The sequence below is a fragment of the Wasmannia auropunctata genome, unplaced genomic scaffold (genome assembly GCF_000956235.1).
Source record: "Wasmannia auropunctata unplaced genomic scaffold, wasmannia.A_1.0 LD334880.1, whole genome shotgun sequence".
NCBI classification, from domain to species: domain Eukaryota; kingdom Metazoa; phylum Arthropoda; class Insecta; order Hymenoptera; family Formicidae; genus Wasmannia; species Wasmannia auropunctata.
This window is the reverse complement of record NW_012028010.1, coordinates 463,563-477,616: the sequence shown is the minus strand read 5'-3', so window position 1 is coordinate 477,616 and position 14,054 is coordinate 463,563. Positions and strand designations below refer to the sequence as shown.

Sequence of the window (14,054 nt, the reverse complement as noted above, 5' to 3'; positions counted from 1 at the left end):
GCAGGATTGGGAAATAACGCGTTTACTTGTAACGCCGGCCGTTATTATTTTCGTTATTTTTTTCCCGTAATCAGTAAAGTCGTAATTACACTAACGATTAAGATTGAGATTAAATTGATATTTGATCAAAGCAAAATTTATTGAACTTTATATTAATTTTTCTTCTGATTGGTCAAAAATTCCAATCCAATCAATAATGTGATTACGACTTAACGATCGTTACTTTTTTTCTGTAACAATAACGGTTGTTACATTTTTACAAAAACGCATTTGCCGTTACTTTTTTATATTTATATTTCATTATATGTATATTGTTAATTTATTAATTTTTTATACTGTATATCTCTTAGGCTCTACGTTTCAATAGTCACTACCAGTATTAAAAATCTATAATACACATTGCATGTATATATATTATAAATTTTCAGTACTAATAGTGAATAATTGGAATGCATTCTTAATCATGAGATTAATATTTAAAAAGAATAAATTTAATTTTCTATAAAAATACGTAATGTAAAGAAAAACTTGCTCTGTACATATATAATACAGACTAGTTTAGAGTTTCAAGTTTTTAATATATCTATTGTGTTCAAACATAACGTGTCACCGTCGAAACATCTCGAAGTAATAAAAATCGGGAGTTACCGCTTGTATTTCAGACCATACCATCATATATATATATATATATATATATTTATTATTACATTTAATGATTATCAAATAATATAAATTTTAAAATCTAAATAAACTTATTTTTAATATTACAAAAAAAGTAAGATTAATGGTAACGCGTTACTTTTTTATGAGCTAACGTTCCCAACTCTGTATTTAACACACTGATGGTATGGTCTGAAATACAAGCTGTAACTCCCGATTTTTATTACTTCGAGATGTTTCGACGGTGACACGTTATGTTTGAACACAATAGCATAGTGGAGAATCGATAGCGGAGTATTAGGGAAACACTGACGAACCTTTGTTTCCATCGCGTCGATTTAGTTTCAAACGTGTATTCATCAATGTGGAAAATTGATTCTTTCGTTGGAATACATTTGCATATAATTGCTTGGTAATCGAAAATTGCGATCGAGGATCATATCATACTACGCTATTCCGACGAGTTGAAATCTTTTATTCTTTGAGATTTGTACAGTTACTTAGTAAACTTTAAAATAAGTCTACCTACACATGTACTGCATATATTCGAAGATAGAACTAAGAGAAACCTCAAGACGATACATATTTATTTAACAGCTGCTATTTTTAATCAATGCGTTGTATCTTCCGCTTGCGTTTTCCATTTAAAATAACATTCAGTATAATCACTTGTAAGACTTAAAAATTAAAGTTTAGATCAAAAAATAATTCTGTCTTAAAGTATACATATGTATCTCTTAATATTAATAAGATACTATTTATGTGCGAAAGAATTTATATGTGTGTGTCGATTTTCACGTTAACATGATGTTACGCTACATTTTCAAATTTGGACAGATATGCACGCTAAATAAAGACAATACATTACATTGGGTAAATAAATGTTAAAAGCATGAACTACTTAACTATATAGTTACAACATATATTAATTTTACTCGTAAAAAAGATTAATTATAAAGAGCTATAGATCAGTTTAGGAAAAGTGTTGTCCACATACAATATCTTTCTCACATATTTTTAATACATTTTATGGTTGTCTCCTTTATTCCTGTGGGGCCATCGCTCTAGCTTGAGCTTTAACGCGCTTCTCATACTCCAGACGATTTTGGCTGTAAAAGAAATCCTCAATTATTCTTCAAGCGTTGATGCTTGAACGTGATCGTGGTCAGAGCATGTCTCATGAGTAAATACCAATATATTGTGTACGCTTCGGCTTGAGCAGGATCCTTCACGTTTGGCTCGTTCAATAAATCCTGAATACCAAGTAAGATTTGCTTGATTGTGATGGCTGGTCGCCAGTCCTTCTCTTCGTCCAGAAGCGATAAACAGACGGTGCCGGATGGGTAAACGTTTGGATGAAACAGCGGAGGTTCGAATTTACACTTCGGCGGGCTCGATGGATAATCATCTTTGAAAATCATACGTAGCTTGTACAAGCCACCCTCCCAAGGAGTCTGCAAACTCACGAGTTTAATACGAATACACGCAACCAGCTTGATAGTGATAGACTTACAGATTTCTTGCCGGGTATCGCACATTCCCAACTCATCAAGTTAAGGGAACCGTCTGGATTTTTAGTTGGCCTAGCTACAAAACCCTGCAAAATTGGCATTGCGTTATTCAACAAAGAATTCAGAGAGTTCCATGCAAAAAATAAAATTTCAAAAAGCGTTTAAAGATTTTAAGAGAGACGGTATAAAAACGTTAGAATAGGTTTCTTTACAATTTTATAATTCCGCTTTACAAATGTTATACATAAATTAGAAATCAATTTGTTTGTCGAATACTCTTTTCACGAATAACAAGTTGGATTTGCCCCTCGCAGTCGAGAGATGCGAAAAACGCCACGCGGGGGACCATTGTTTACAATCGCGACGAATAACGTTGGAACCGTGATCGGCGCGTTCCGCGCGCACCAAGCGGGAACGACACCGAGGGCGCGTTCCCGCGGGAACGCGTGTAGTGCACACAGGCGAAAGCGGGGAAACTCACGAAGGGATGGTCCTTCCTCCATGCTTTACGCTCCTCCGCGAGCCTGGCGATCGCTATGCCTGACATTAGGTCTGCGGCGATGCGGCGATTTTCGTCAGGGAGTCACTCACGGTCGGACGACGCGAAACGGCGCCCCTACGTTGCTCTCTCGGTCACGTCCCGACGTGCCTCGCTTGTACTCGCGGGACACTCTTGCCACGGAATTTGAATATTGCCGAATGCCGATGCCGACAGGCGAGCCCGTGAAATTGCGCTCTTCTCAAGGGTGCAGCCGTTGACTAGCCAGAGGGTTACACGCTGATCGCGTTCGTAAAAGCGCCACGGATTTGTTCGCATACATACATACATGGTTAGGAATCGCGGGAAGATTTTTTTAGCGAATAAACTGACCGTATAACGACGGCGACTCGGTCGATAAGGATGTCTTTTCCTTTGGACTAAATTATTCGCACGTGCACCAATACCGTGGGCTGGCAACTTGTCCAATTCGCTGATTCGCTAGTCCAGCGTCTGGCTCGCAATTTAAAATATTGTTTATTTATTACATATTTATACAGATTAATTATCTCGAGAACGATAGGGAATTGAACCATTTAAATAACATTTTAAGAAGCTGAAAATAAATTTATGAATTTTATAATTTAGATCTTTTAGTGACGTAAATTAATTTATTCATATTGCGTATTAAATTATTTTTGAAATTAGACAATCACTAGAAAACTCTCAATTAGTTTTTAGATAGAATTATTAGTTTTAGATTGAATCATACTCTATTAAATCAAGGAATATAGCATTTTCATGTTGTATGACGCCACATTTATGTTATCCTCGAATTTTATTTTTATCAGTAAATTATTTCTGTAAATATTTTTTCTCCAGGATTTGACCAACAAACCTATTAGAAATATTATTCAATAAATATTTGCATTGTGGTAGATTAAATATGCATAATTAAGCTATTTTATATTTTTTCAGTCTTTAATTTTTATTTTTCATTATTTTAAATAATTTTAAATAATTAAACTTGATTTTCCAATGCAAATTTCTTATTAAATACGTTTTACTTGAAGATATTTCTTAGGAAATATGTTTTCTTTCTTCTTCATTTAAAAAATACCTAAAAATGTGCTATCTATTTTAATATCTTGAAATTTCTAATTGTTTAATACTAAATTAATGTTAAAGTGCCAGTGTTTTCAAAACAAGACCACATATATATAATTTAAAAAAGAATCGATTATATATAATGTTTAATCGAAATTGATTTTCTACGGAAATAATTATATATTTCTCAATTAGAAATAAGAGGAAAAATATGATAAACTCAATAATATTATCGCAAACATCTTTAAGTTAAACAATTGTTTTAAGTAATAAACTTGTAATAATACATCGCTCACCGGCTGACGCGGTAGGTTCCACTATTTAAAAAATGTATTATCGCAATATGCATCATCGCTGGCTGCACCAAGCAGATCACATCTCCGCGGCTGTTATCGCGCAATATGTTCATTACACGTTAAGCCACCGGACCGTTTTAGTTATCCACCTGCTGACACGCCGAATACAGCTTCTATTTTCTCATTAGCATCACTACTGCCATTCTTCATACGACGCCCATAGCGATCGCGCATGTGACGCGGGTCCGTCGCTAAGTCGACATCGTGTTAAAATGAAAAGTGCCGAGTGACATCAGATTCCCTATCTCGTATTTTTTTCGTAAACTTTTGTTTGTTTGTTTGTTTGCAAACAAGCACATCCGTTTACGCAAACAATTCGTCAATACCAATATTTATTTACTATATAACTTAACTACTTAATATTTCACACGACGGGAAATGGCAACTCAACGAACTTTTCTGTGAGTATATCTTTTGCTTTCTTTTCTGGATTGAAACACTGCGCGGATTTCATTATAGTCTCTAAAGCAATTTTGCTTTGCAATTAATATCTTCAAAGTTGCGTAAACGATTTATAAGGTATTGAATCGATCGTTGATAGCAAATTGATTTGTGATTTATAACTGCATACTCACGAAATTTTAAAAATTTAAAAAATTTTTACAAATATTATATATTTTATGATATTTACTGTAATATAAATATTTATTATCAAATTAATATATAATAATTTGTCGAGGGATACGATTAATCAAATTTTGAAACTGTGTTTCAAAATTGTCACATCTATAATTTCAGTTGATTTAAATTTATAAACAAATTTTATGTATCGTGTATAATTACGTGTTGCAAAATATAGGAAAAGGTACACTTGATTATTAATAAATCGTATTAAAATAACGTTAAATTTGTGATCGAGTTCTCTTCATGCGAAGGATACAGTCCACCGTTAGGCGATGAGATAAAACTCGTAACAATATTTGCACGATGTTATATAGTATCAGCGCGACAATGTTGCGTTGACAATCTAAGGCAAGATCAAGGCGAATTAGACTCGTGTCGCGTAATTGGTTTACGTATTCATTAGGCGTGTGCTTGAAGCGTGAAAAACTGAATTGTTTGAAAAGCGGCGGGTCGCTAATCGATCGCGAAGGAGTATAGGTATATATATATATATATATATAAACGTTTCAAACACTGATATAAGTTAAGACGATCGCGGTGCGCTTCAAAGCTTGTGTGAAAGATAAATGCGAGATATTAAATTATATAGTTAATGCGGCGAATATAACACGGTGCATCGGTCTTGTTATCGCGTCTTGCGCAAATAACGAAGCTGCCAAGTAATAAAGATTATAAATCTCTCACGCTGGCCCACCGTGTATCCCAGTTTCGTCGCGCGTCTTCGCGAGGATCCAGACGAATCGTGTATAATGTCGTTCAACAAACTGTTATTTTACGATCAAACAAGGGATAAATTATGTCTCGCGCAATCACGCACCAGATGTTTAAACACGATGAGCGTATACGAAGCTAATCTTGATTTCATGAAGGAGCATATAACATTCGCGAGATAACTCCGCGTTAAATTCGATTCTCTCGAATTCCTCGCGGTTACACAATTAAAGCGTTTTATTTACAGAATCGCTTTCTTTTTTATACATGCGCATCTTTCGCATGGCTTTACGAAAGATGACGATGTTTGTTATCATCCACGTGCCGCTAATTATCCCGAATGCGACTTTGCGGAAAGTCGACTCATTTGCTTTAATGGCCTTAAAGATGAATGGAGAGCAATGTAAGTAAATGACATTGGAAACGGAATCTAAAATATATTTCTAAAAATATATTATTTATAAAAGATAAAATATTATATACTGACTATAAGTTTCTTTCAAATAATTTATATTATTGTGCACTTTCTTGAAATTGCAAATTTAATTTGATTATATTATAACTATATTATTTCGAAGCGCTTTTAAGGGAGTTAAAATAATATTTTTAGGGCTAAAGATGTGAAAATACTTATCCTTTGCGTATGGCCGAAGGCAACGTTTGATCCGCAAGAGATTCTACGGGGATTCACGTTTTTACGAAAGTTAATGATCGCGAACAGCAACTTAACTCGATTGTCAACCGCATTTCCGAGCGAGATGCAATTTCTGGAGGTAGAGAATGCTTGCCAAACGCTTGGGGAGCAATCAAAAGCTTTTGTCTAGACTTCATTAAAGCTGCTTATTCGAATTTTCATGGACAATGGGCGTGACAGTTTTAACATTATTTCATCAAACGTATAGGATAGACGTTAAAGCAGACTGTCTCGGAAGATGTTGATCATGAAAATTCGTTCTTATGTATCGCGAGATACATTTTGCGAGTATATTTTATCTCGGGAATATTTACGGGAGTTTGGAGGAAGATGTTTGTATCGATAGAAAATCAATGTGACCGGCACGAAACTGCATTTCCTACCGAAAGATGCGTTCTCGGATCTGCGGACTTTGAGGTACCTCGACTTAAGAAACAATTCTCTCGACGAGATCAGTATTACGGCTTTTGATGTACCTACGTTGAAGTCTATTTACTTGGCCGGTAAGAATAACCTGATAAAAAATTTCTTTTAAGAAGCTACACAAATTCGCCAAATAAAAAATTTTATAATTTGAGAAAATATGGGGGATTAAAATTATATTAACCTTTTTTTTTTGTGAAACGCGCCATGTATAATAGTTCTGTAAATACCTAAAACTTTTTTATGTGATTAATGAATGGTTTAATCAAAATTACATTCGATTGATGCGCGAATCGCGGATAATTAATGGAGATGTACTGACGAAGGTAATCCATTGAGATGTACGGAAGATGTAGCGTGGATTTTGGACCCCGGTGAAGGATCAGCCGCGAGTAAAGTCGTCGACAAAGACAAATTACTTTGCGCCACGCCGTATGATGGAAGACCGCTTGTCCCGATTGTCGAGATAATCGTGGTAACGAGAAAATACTTCCTTTTCTTGTAATTGATGATTAAACAGCTCTCGAGTTTCCCCGCTAAATCAATCTGATTTTCAGACATTGAAAGAGGAATGCAAAAAGACGGTATGCGACTGCGAATTGATTTACGTGGTCGCGAGCAAACTCACGCAGAGGCAGCTCATAGCTTTTACTTCGGTCAACTGTAGCCACCGCGGTCTGACGGAAATGCCCGAATTTTTACCCACAGATACAACGTCCCTTCATCTAAGTGGAAACAAGGTCGTTTATTCGCGCAATTCTCCCATGCTTTAAGCATGATAATTTTTACCACACGAAGAGAATTTTATTTTAAAATTTACCCTGAAAATTATGTTAATCGCAGGACAACATAGCATTTCGACAAATTTCTCTGTTTTTTTTTTACTGTGCACTACAATAAATTTGTTGTAGTACATATTAAAAAAAAAAAAAAAATGAAAATCACATAAAATTTGCCAAAATACTATGTTGTCTTACAATTAACATGATTTTCAGAGTAAATTTTAAAAGAAAATTCTCTTCGTGCATGAATAAAAGTGTCGTGTAAAAAATATAATTAAAGAAACATATACAGATGTATGATTCGGTGATACGTAAATATGTTATGAAGCATCTTATATTAGTGTAAACTTGTTTTTTCTTAATACAAAGAATAAATATAAAATATTAAATTACTTGTTTTTACTTTTCTTATAACAATGTGTATATACTTTTCATATATTTATATATATTATATTATATTGATAAAGACAGTAAATGATGGCTAAAGTACTTTTTGTCTAATCTTTTGTTTACGGCAGATCAACGACCTAACTCCGCTTACGACAAATCCCGCTTACAAGTCCGTGCTGGACCTCTACATGGACGATAATCTGGTAGAATCTATCGCCCGGCTGGAGGGATCAGACTGGCTGTACCGTTTCCGACTCCTTAATCTTCGAGGGAATAAACTTACCGACGTTAGTTCTCGCCGCGTCAAAGTTATCAGATGTCACGCGAGCAGACAATCTGTTTCATATGACGTATTAATCGGAATATGGAAAAGTTGTTGTTCGAGTAGATTTCGTGCGGCACGGTAGACGATTAAGAATTGAGATACGCGATTTTAGGAAGATTGTAAAAATATCACGCGCTGTTCTATGCCGACATAGCGTTGCTATTTTATGCGCAAGATTGCAGATACAGTTTATGATTTCTTTGCTTTGCGTTTTTCAGTTGCCTACTTACGCTCTGGAGAATGCGTTGCTGCACAACAGCAATGCAGCCGGCCTGTATCTCGGCAATAATTCGTGGACATGCGACTGTCACTTTACACCGAGCTTTCAGGTATAATTATAAATCATAGGATGTGAAATAAATATGAATTAAATATCTATAATGAATTAAATTGATGTAGGATAATTTACTTACGAATTTTCATATTCTTTCCTAATTAAGAATTGTGCCGTTATTGGCACAATTATCGTTTAATCCAAGTAAATTTGACGTCTTTTGTTTTAATTAAAAGATAAGAAATGAATTTAAAAAAACATAAATAAATGACATAAATAAAATAATATTAAATCTGAACCTTGGATTTTCAATATTAAAGTATTCACATAATGGATTTTTTGTGTAAATTCCTTTTAATTAAAAAAAAATTCAGATAATAAATGACTATTTCCAGAGCTTAATTAATCGTTATCAATTCAGTCGTGTGCTTTTATTTTATTTTCTTGTAGGATCTTCTGATCAGGCATCCAAATATAATAAAAGATATCAACGACATAAGGTGCGCTTTTACGAGCGACAACGATATCTCAAACAAACAGGTAACTAACTGCACGATTTTTTTATCAAGTCTAATTGAAAAGCACGATGCATGAATAATGCAATTAAAATGCAATTGCGTTGTGCTTTAACGTAATAAAAATGGCTCTCATAGATCCGCGATCTTACGCGGACGGAGATCTGCATATCACCGGACGAAGATTCTTGGCTTCATCCCCTCGACGTTTTGAACATCATATTGGCGTCATTAATATTCCTCGTGCTTGGCAAGCTTTTGTATGATTACTGGTCTTTTAAGAAAACCGGAAAGCTACCTTGGATCGTCGCCAAAATACCGTGATAGCGGTACAAGTGCCTCTTACCTCTTGCAAAAGAGCGGTCGAGTGTTTGATCATTAGAGTAACAATGGAGATTGTAGCGGAGGGATGGAGAATATATCTGCATCAAAATATTTTTTTTTTTACTTACAAAATCTCCGGCACTCACTTTTGTCTTAATTGTAAATCTAGCGTACTAATCTTGAATTTAATTAATTTTTTCTGACATAAGTTATTATATGAGTAAATACTAATTGTAAATAAAGATAAGATACGAATATGCTTTTGGATCAAATAAAAGATTTCAATTATGTAAAACTTCCGACAGCTATTTATATGTATTTTCACATTTATTTAAATTTTATTATTAAAGATAAACCAAGAGAGTAAGCAGTAACATAATATCGTAATAATTGATACACAAATTTTTGAGCTTATATTGATTGCTGCTCAGCCTCACGAATATATTTCTGATATAAACTTTCAGCAGCAGCAATCCTAGCGCTATCTTTCCTCAATCCTTGTCCTATAAATAATAGAATATGCTAAATTATTAACAAGTTATTAATTAATTAGTAATTGAGATATAAAATTATTATAATATTATGCTAAATTGTTTAAAAATATTAATTATATTCAAAAGAAGAGTGTCATAAAAATAATATATCATTTGGATATTTGATCGATTTATATGCAGCAAATGAGAAAATAACGTACCAACTTCGACATGACCTAAAGCTACGCATTGAGCCGTATACATAAACCCTTGATTTGTTCTCGAATGGCGAATAGTGTACTCCGGAATAGATTTCCCTTTCTCGAGACAAAATTTGTAGAGTTTTTGCGACGCGTTCTTCAACTCGTTTTTATTGATTGCAGTTATCTCTAACATCCTGACACAAAGAGAGCGGCATCAAACTCTATTTTACGTAAAGTGGATCATTTTCCGAATCGGAGCGGACTCCTCCGACAAGTTTTATATGGTCGAAATTTAATATCCTAATTCCTCATATATTTTTGCACTATTAAACTTACTCATCCCTCGAGAAATCTAATAATCCGCAGCCGGGCGACGAAAGTTTCATGCCATCCATCTGACGCTCGGCTATCATCCACAATATTTTTGCTGCCAATTCGTTTTTGGCCTGTTCTCGGGTCGCGGCACACGACATTGCTGGCACATTATCCAAACTATGTTTAACAACGTGTAAAGAAGCACTTGCAACATTTTATACGCCGGACTTACGAACGATATGTAACAGTTATTAAAACGATCGTTAAAAAGGAAATAACTCATGCAGTTAAAAGAAGAAAAATCCGCGCGGTGTTACTGGATGTGAAATAATAATGCTCAACGTGCACGATAATACGAGTGATAATATTCCGTGTAATCTGCTTGTACAAGCGACGAAGTATTTACCGCGAAATCCGCACAGGTCACCGTTTATCACGTATGAATTCAGTTTCGGCTTGTACTCGTATTTGATTGACACTTTACACCGCTTTGCGTACTCCTCAAGGATAGTCAGCGGCGAACGACGATTCACAGTTGCCGCCGAACATTTCTCGACACTGACCTAAATTGTTTAAACGTTTACATTATTAAAATAATAGGTGAAATTGTAGATAAACTAAATTTTATCTATGGCTTTCATCGTCGAATCAAAAAAACAAAATAAGAAATTATAAGAAATTTTTTTTTTATTTAAGCCTCTCCTATTTTAACGTTGCAATATTCCATGTACTTTTTATTTTATACAGCCATATTACAAATATACCATACGTATCTTAACATCTGTAAGTTTTTAATTACTTTTTTATCGTCGATTTCGTCACACTTGTCATCATTGTTGACCGTCAACGAATGATTATCTATAACATTTCTGTCAACGTTCGACCGAATTTCCAAAGCGTTATCATCTGAGACGATTAAAGCAACATTTGTTATTTGTGTGATTAATTGCGAAATAAACTTTATACCTTCCGGATCGTCATGATATTCGCACAATACATTATCAGTCATTTTTGTCCATCCCTCCAAACTATTTGTTTCACCTGCTGCTTCTATCAATCCTAAATTACAAACATAATCGTTCATTGAAAACAAGCAGTGTTATAAATTTTTCCCAATGTCCGCGAATCTGTTGGGCTATATATATATATATATATATATATTTTTTTTTTAACTATTCTCTGTCACACACTCACTTTCTATCGAGCCGATTGCTTTGTCAGCATTATTCTTTACGTTAGTATCTGATTTCCCGTGAGAATTGTGATATTTATCCATCGAGCTCGTTTTGAAATGTTGAACGACCCCGTCGACTCCTCGAGATGAATTCAAATGATATCCCTGAGAGGGACGCTTCTTCTCGCACTGAATGGATTGTTCACTACAATGTTGAGACAAATCCGCCTGCTTTGCGTGAATATCGTGCACCATAAATTGCATTTCAACGCTCTCGGTGGCGTCGCGATGTTCCGAAATCTTGGGGAAAGGATTCACATATTTTTCTATTTCATTTAATACAGCGAGCAATGCAAGCAATGGGCTGCGGTGTGTAACACATAAGCGGTGGAAGTGTGCGGGTAGGGGGGGGAGGAGGAGAAATCTACGTACATTCGTTTCCTCGGCGAACGATTCTATGTCGGATACCATCGAAATCGTCGCGTTAGATTCCCGGGAATCCGGTGTGTGAAACGAGCTGGACGTGTCTGTAATATCGAATGAGCGTCAGATCCCGCGAACTAGCACAAGTTAGACAATATTGCCACGTTGTAAATTTTAGATTTCAGAATCGCTGAAATTTCTGGTATGCGTACACAATACTTGGAATTCGACATGACATGAAAAATTATCGTGCGTGATAATTTTGACAAATAAATTTCTGCGTTACACAACTGAAGGTAGTGTGGATATGCAGCGAATTTAGTAAATCAGCTTATCGCGATCGCGTCGCGTCAGATTATCAGCGCAAAATTTACGAATAAGCACTCTTTAATCATTAAACGCTGGATTTACGAAAGCAAATGAAGGATTATTTCCAGATAACAATTTGGTCAATAAGTCCGTGCGGCACAATTGAAAGGATATAAATGGATGTAGGTCGTGCGCGTATACCATAATACACATTTCTATGAAAGATAAATCTTCCTCGTGAATAAATTATTTGTGCGTTTCCCGCGTTCTATCATGTATACCATTAATTTAATAACGTGATAATTACAATGAGGTTAGCCGAGTGCACGAATAAATGCAGGCTATTTGCATAATTGGATCACGCTATTGTAACCATTAATTTCAAGCTTAAGCTCGTTATTTTAAACGCGTTAAATCGCGTAAAACGCGTTAAACTGAGTAAACACTAAAATTTCGACGAAACTGTTTGTCTGTTGTGCACGTAGACAAAAAAATCGCTCCGCCCCGACGAGGGAAATCGCGCACCGTTTCCCTGAGTGCACGGCGTCCTGAGCTGCTGCAGCAGATCCTCCGCCCGTTCGATCACCGTTTCCATCTCGCAGAGAAGCGGCGCCGCATTCGGGAATCGCCGCGTGATCGTGTCCCAAATGACCTCGGCATCCTCGACACCGTGCAACGATCTCGGTGGTTCCAGCTTGCCGTGTATCGCCGTGTCGGTGAACGATGCGCTCCCGCCGGACATTCGAGGATCCCGTCTTCACGCGAATCTGTCCGCGACGTGATGAATATTTCATCGAGATCGGCGCGATAAATCTGTCGGGTTATAGGCGAGCGGTTTTACATTTTTCGTGAACGGAAAATTGACGGATGGAAGATGTCAAGAGGCAAACAACGTAGGAGCGCGATGTCATCCTGATCGTGCATGTCTTCCGCAGTATGAATTTTTCGGATTATATGAATAAAGGTGAGGTAAATTGCCGTTATTAATCGGAAGATAGAGATAAAGGCGCATTTATATTGAAGATTTTAAAACAAAATTATATATTCTGTATCTAAAAGACTTTGAATACTCTGCTGCTTTTATTACAAAGCGATTGATTTGCATTTTAAAATTATTTTTTCGCGTAATATGTGTACTAGTTTTAAAGATCTTTTTATAATGAAATCTTGTAAAATAAATAAACAATAACTTTGAAAAAAGAAATGTGCCGATCGTGCTTTTATAAATGCTCTTATAAACCTTATTTTTCATATGCCTTTACAAAATTTGCAGCAAGATCTCTTTTTAGAAAAAAAAAGTGCTATCATATATTCTTATCTACGTCCTTTTCAAAGAATTTTTTTCCGAAATATTTCTTGGCAAGAATTAAAAATATAAAACTTTTTCATTATTTTTGTTGTAATATAATTAAAGTTACGTTTCTATTTTTGTGAAATTTGTATATATTGAAGATGAGGTATCGTTTCGCAAGTCATCTCGAGGGCATACAAGAGACCAATCTCTCGAAATAAAAGTTGCACAAGATATTGCGACATGATGCGAATTTATTATAAACTTAAATTAGGGCTAGAATATATGAATAGCACTTATTTCTCAAGAGATTGCGATTGAGAAAGAGTCCATCGTTATAACAGAATTTTATCGAGGAGGGTTGACCTAAATATTAAAAGTTTCTGGACCTTTAATGCACGAGAAAAAGGAAAGGGGGATGATTTTTCTTTTAGCAAAGTTACAATTATTTTAAAATAAAATTACTTAAAATTTTTTTGTCTCCATTCTTTTAGATATATTCACTTTGAATTTATTTATTTAGTTAACTTTTTTTCTCAGTAAATATCGACTATATAGCGTTTAAATTATTTACTTGAAAAAATAAGAATTTTTAAAAAGGGAGTTAATTTGAGGAGATCCTTACGTTCCAACGATGAATAATCCTTCCAGCTGCAGTCATTGTTCATTGCACAGATTTACGTGGGACAAAA

General features: G+C 35.1%; 3 protein-coding genes across 6 annotated transcripts; 1 reads left to right on the top strand and 2 right to left on the bottom strand.

The window, feature by feature from the left end:
- Positions 1–1,114: 1,114 nt before the first annotated feature.
- On the bottom strand, positions 1,115–2,992 carry LOC105457899 (SUMO-conjugating enzyme UBC9-B). The gene is made up of 4 exons (XM_011702830.1): positions 2,653–2,992; positions 2,174–2,257; positions 1,852–2,114; positions 1,115–1,769 (listed from the first exon to the last, which is right to left on the bottom strand). The coding sequence occupies exons 1-4, from the start codon at positions 2,716–2,718 to the stop codon at positions 1,703–1,705; spliced, it is 480 nt and encodes a 159-aa protein (XP_011701132.1). The 5' UTR covers positions 2,719–2,992; the 3' UTR covers positions 1,115–1,702.
- A 1,005-nt stretch (positions 2,993–3,997) lies between these two features.
- LOC105457898 (protein singed wings 2) lies at positions 3,998–9,469 on the top strand. Its single transcript, XM_011702829.1, has 10 exons — positions 3,998–4,513; positions 5,695–5,850; positions 6,058–6,220; positions 6,488–6,644; positions 6,891–7,039; positions 7,122–7,304; positions 7,865–8,023; positions 8,280–8,390; positions 8,786–8,875; positions 8,989–9,469. Exons 1-10 carry the CDS (start codon positions 4,491–4,493, stop codon positions 9,172–9,174), a joined length of 1,377 nt encoding a protein of 458 aa, XP_011701131.1. The 5' UTR covers positions 3,998–4,490; the 3' UTR covers positions 9,175–9,469.
- Positions 9,470–9,482: 13 nt separating this feature from the next.
- Positions 9,483–13,315, bottom strand: LOC105457897. Of its 4 annotated transcripts, XM_011702827.1 has the most exons (9): positions 12,535–13,307; positions 11,772–11,866; positions 11,360–11,639; positions 11,132–11,224; positions 10,965–11,071; positions 10,572–10,728; positions 10,187–10,325; positions 9,869–10,044; positions 9,483–9,677 (listed from the first exon to the last, which is right to left on the bottom strand). In XM_011702827.1, the coding sequence occupies exons 1-9, from the start codon at positions 12,863–12,865 to the stop codon at positions 9,586–9,588; spliced, it is 1,470 nt and encodes a 489-aa protein (XP_011701129.1). In that variant the 5' UTR covers positions 12,866–13,307; the 3' UTR covers positions 9,483–9,585. The 4 variants fall into 4 exon arrangements, 3 of the variants coding, with proteins under 3 accessions (XP_011701129.1, XP_011701128.1, XP_011701130.1); XM_011702826.1 differs by having other exon boundaries at positions 10,965–11,224; positions 12,535–13,309; XM_011702828.1 differs by having other exon boundaries at positions 10,965–11,224; positions 12,597–13,304.
- Positions 13,316–14,054: the final 739 nt, after the last annotated feature.

Bases quoted from the DNA above. Each gene is read 5' to 3' on its own strand.
- LOC105457897 (XM_011702826.1), bottom strand. From the start codon at position 12,865: ATGAAATATTCATCACGTCGCGGACAGATTCGCGTGAAGACGGGATCC. The intron at 10,045-10,186 runs GTAAGTTTAATA...TCTTTGTGTCAG, and splicing joins TTAGATTTCTCGAGGGATGA to GATGTTAGAGATAACTGCAA. The intron at 9,678-9,868 runs GTACGTTATTTT...TATTATTTATAG, and splicing joins TTTAGGTCATGTCGAAGTTG to GACAAGGATTGAGGAAAGAT.
- LOC105457899 (XM_011702830.1), bottom strand. From the start codon at position 2,718: ATGTCAGGCATAGCGATCGCCAGGCTCGCGGAGGAGCGTAAAGCATGG. The intron at 2,258-2,652 runs GTGAGTTTCCCC...CCAATTTTGCAG, and splicing joins GGAGGAAGGACCATCCCTTC to GGTTTTGTAGCTAGGCCAAC. The intron at 1,770-1,851 runs GTATTTACTCAT...TTTCTTTTACAG, and splicing joins GAAGCGTACACAATATATTG to CCAAAATCGTCTGGAGTATG.
- LOC105457898 (XM_011702829.1), top strand. From the start codon at position 4,491: ATGGCAACTCAACGAACTTTTCT. The intron at 6,645-6,890 runs GTAAGAATAACC...GTACTGACGAAG, and splicing joins GAAGTCTATTTACTTGGCCG to GTAATCCATTGAGATGTACG. The intron at 8,024-8,279 runs GTTAGTTCTCGC...TGCGTTTTTCAG, and splicing joins GAGGGAATAAACTTACCGAC to TTGCCTACTTACGCTCTGGA.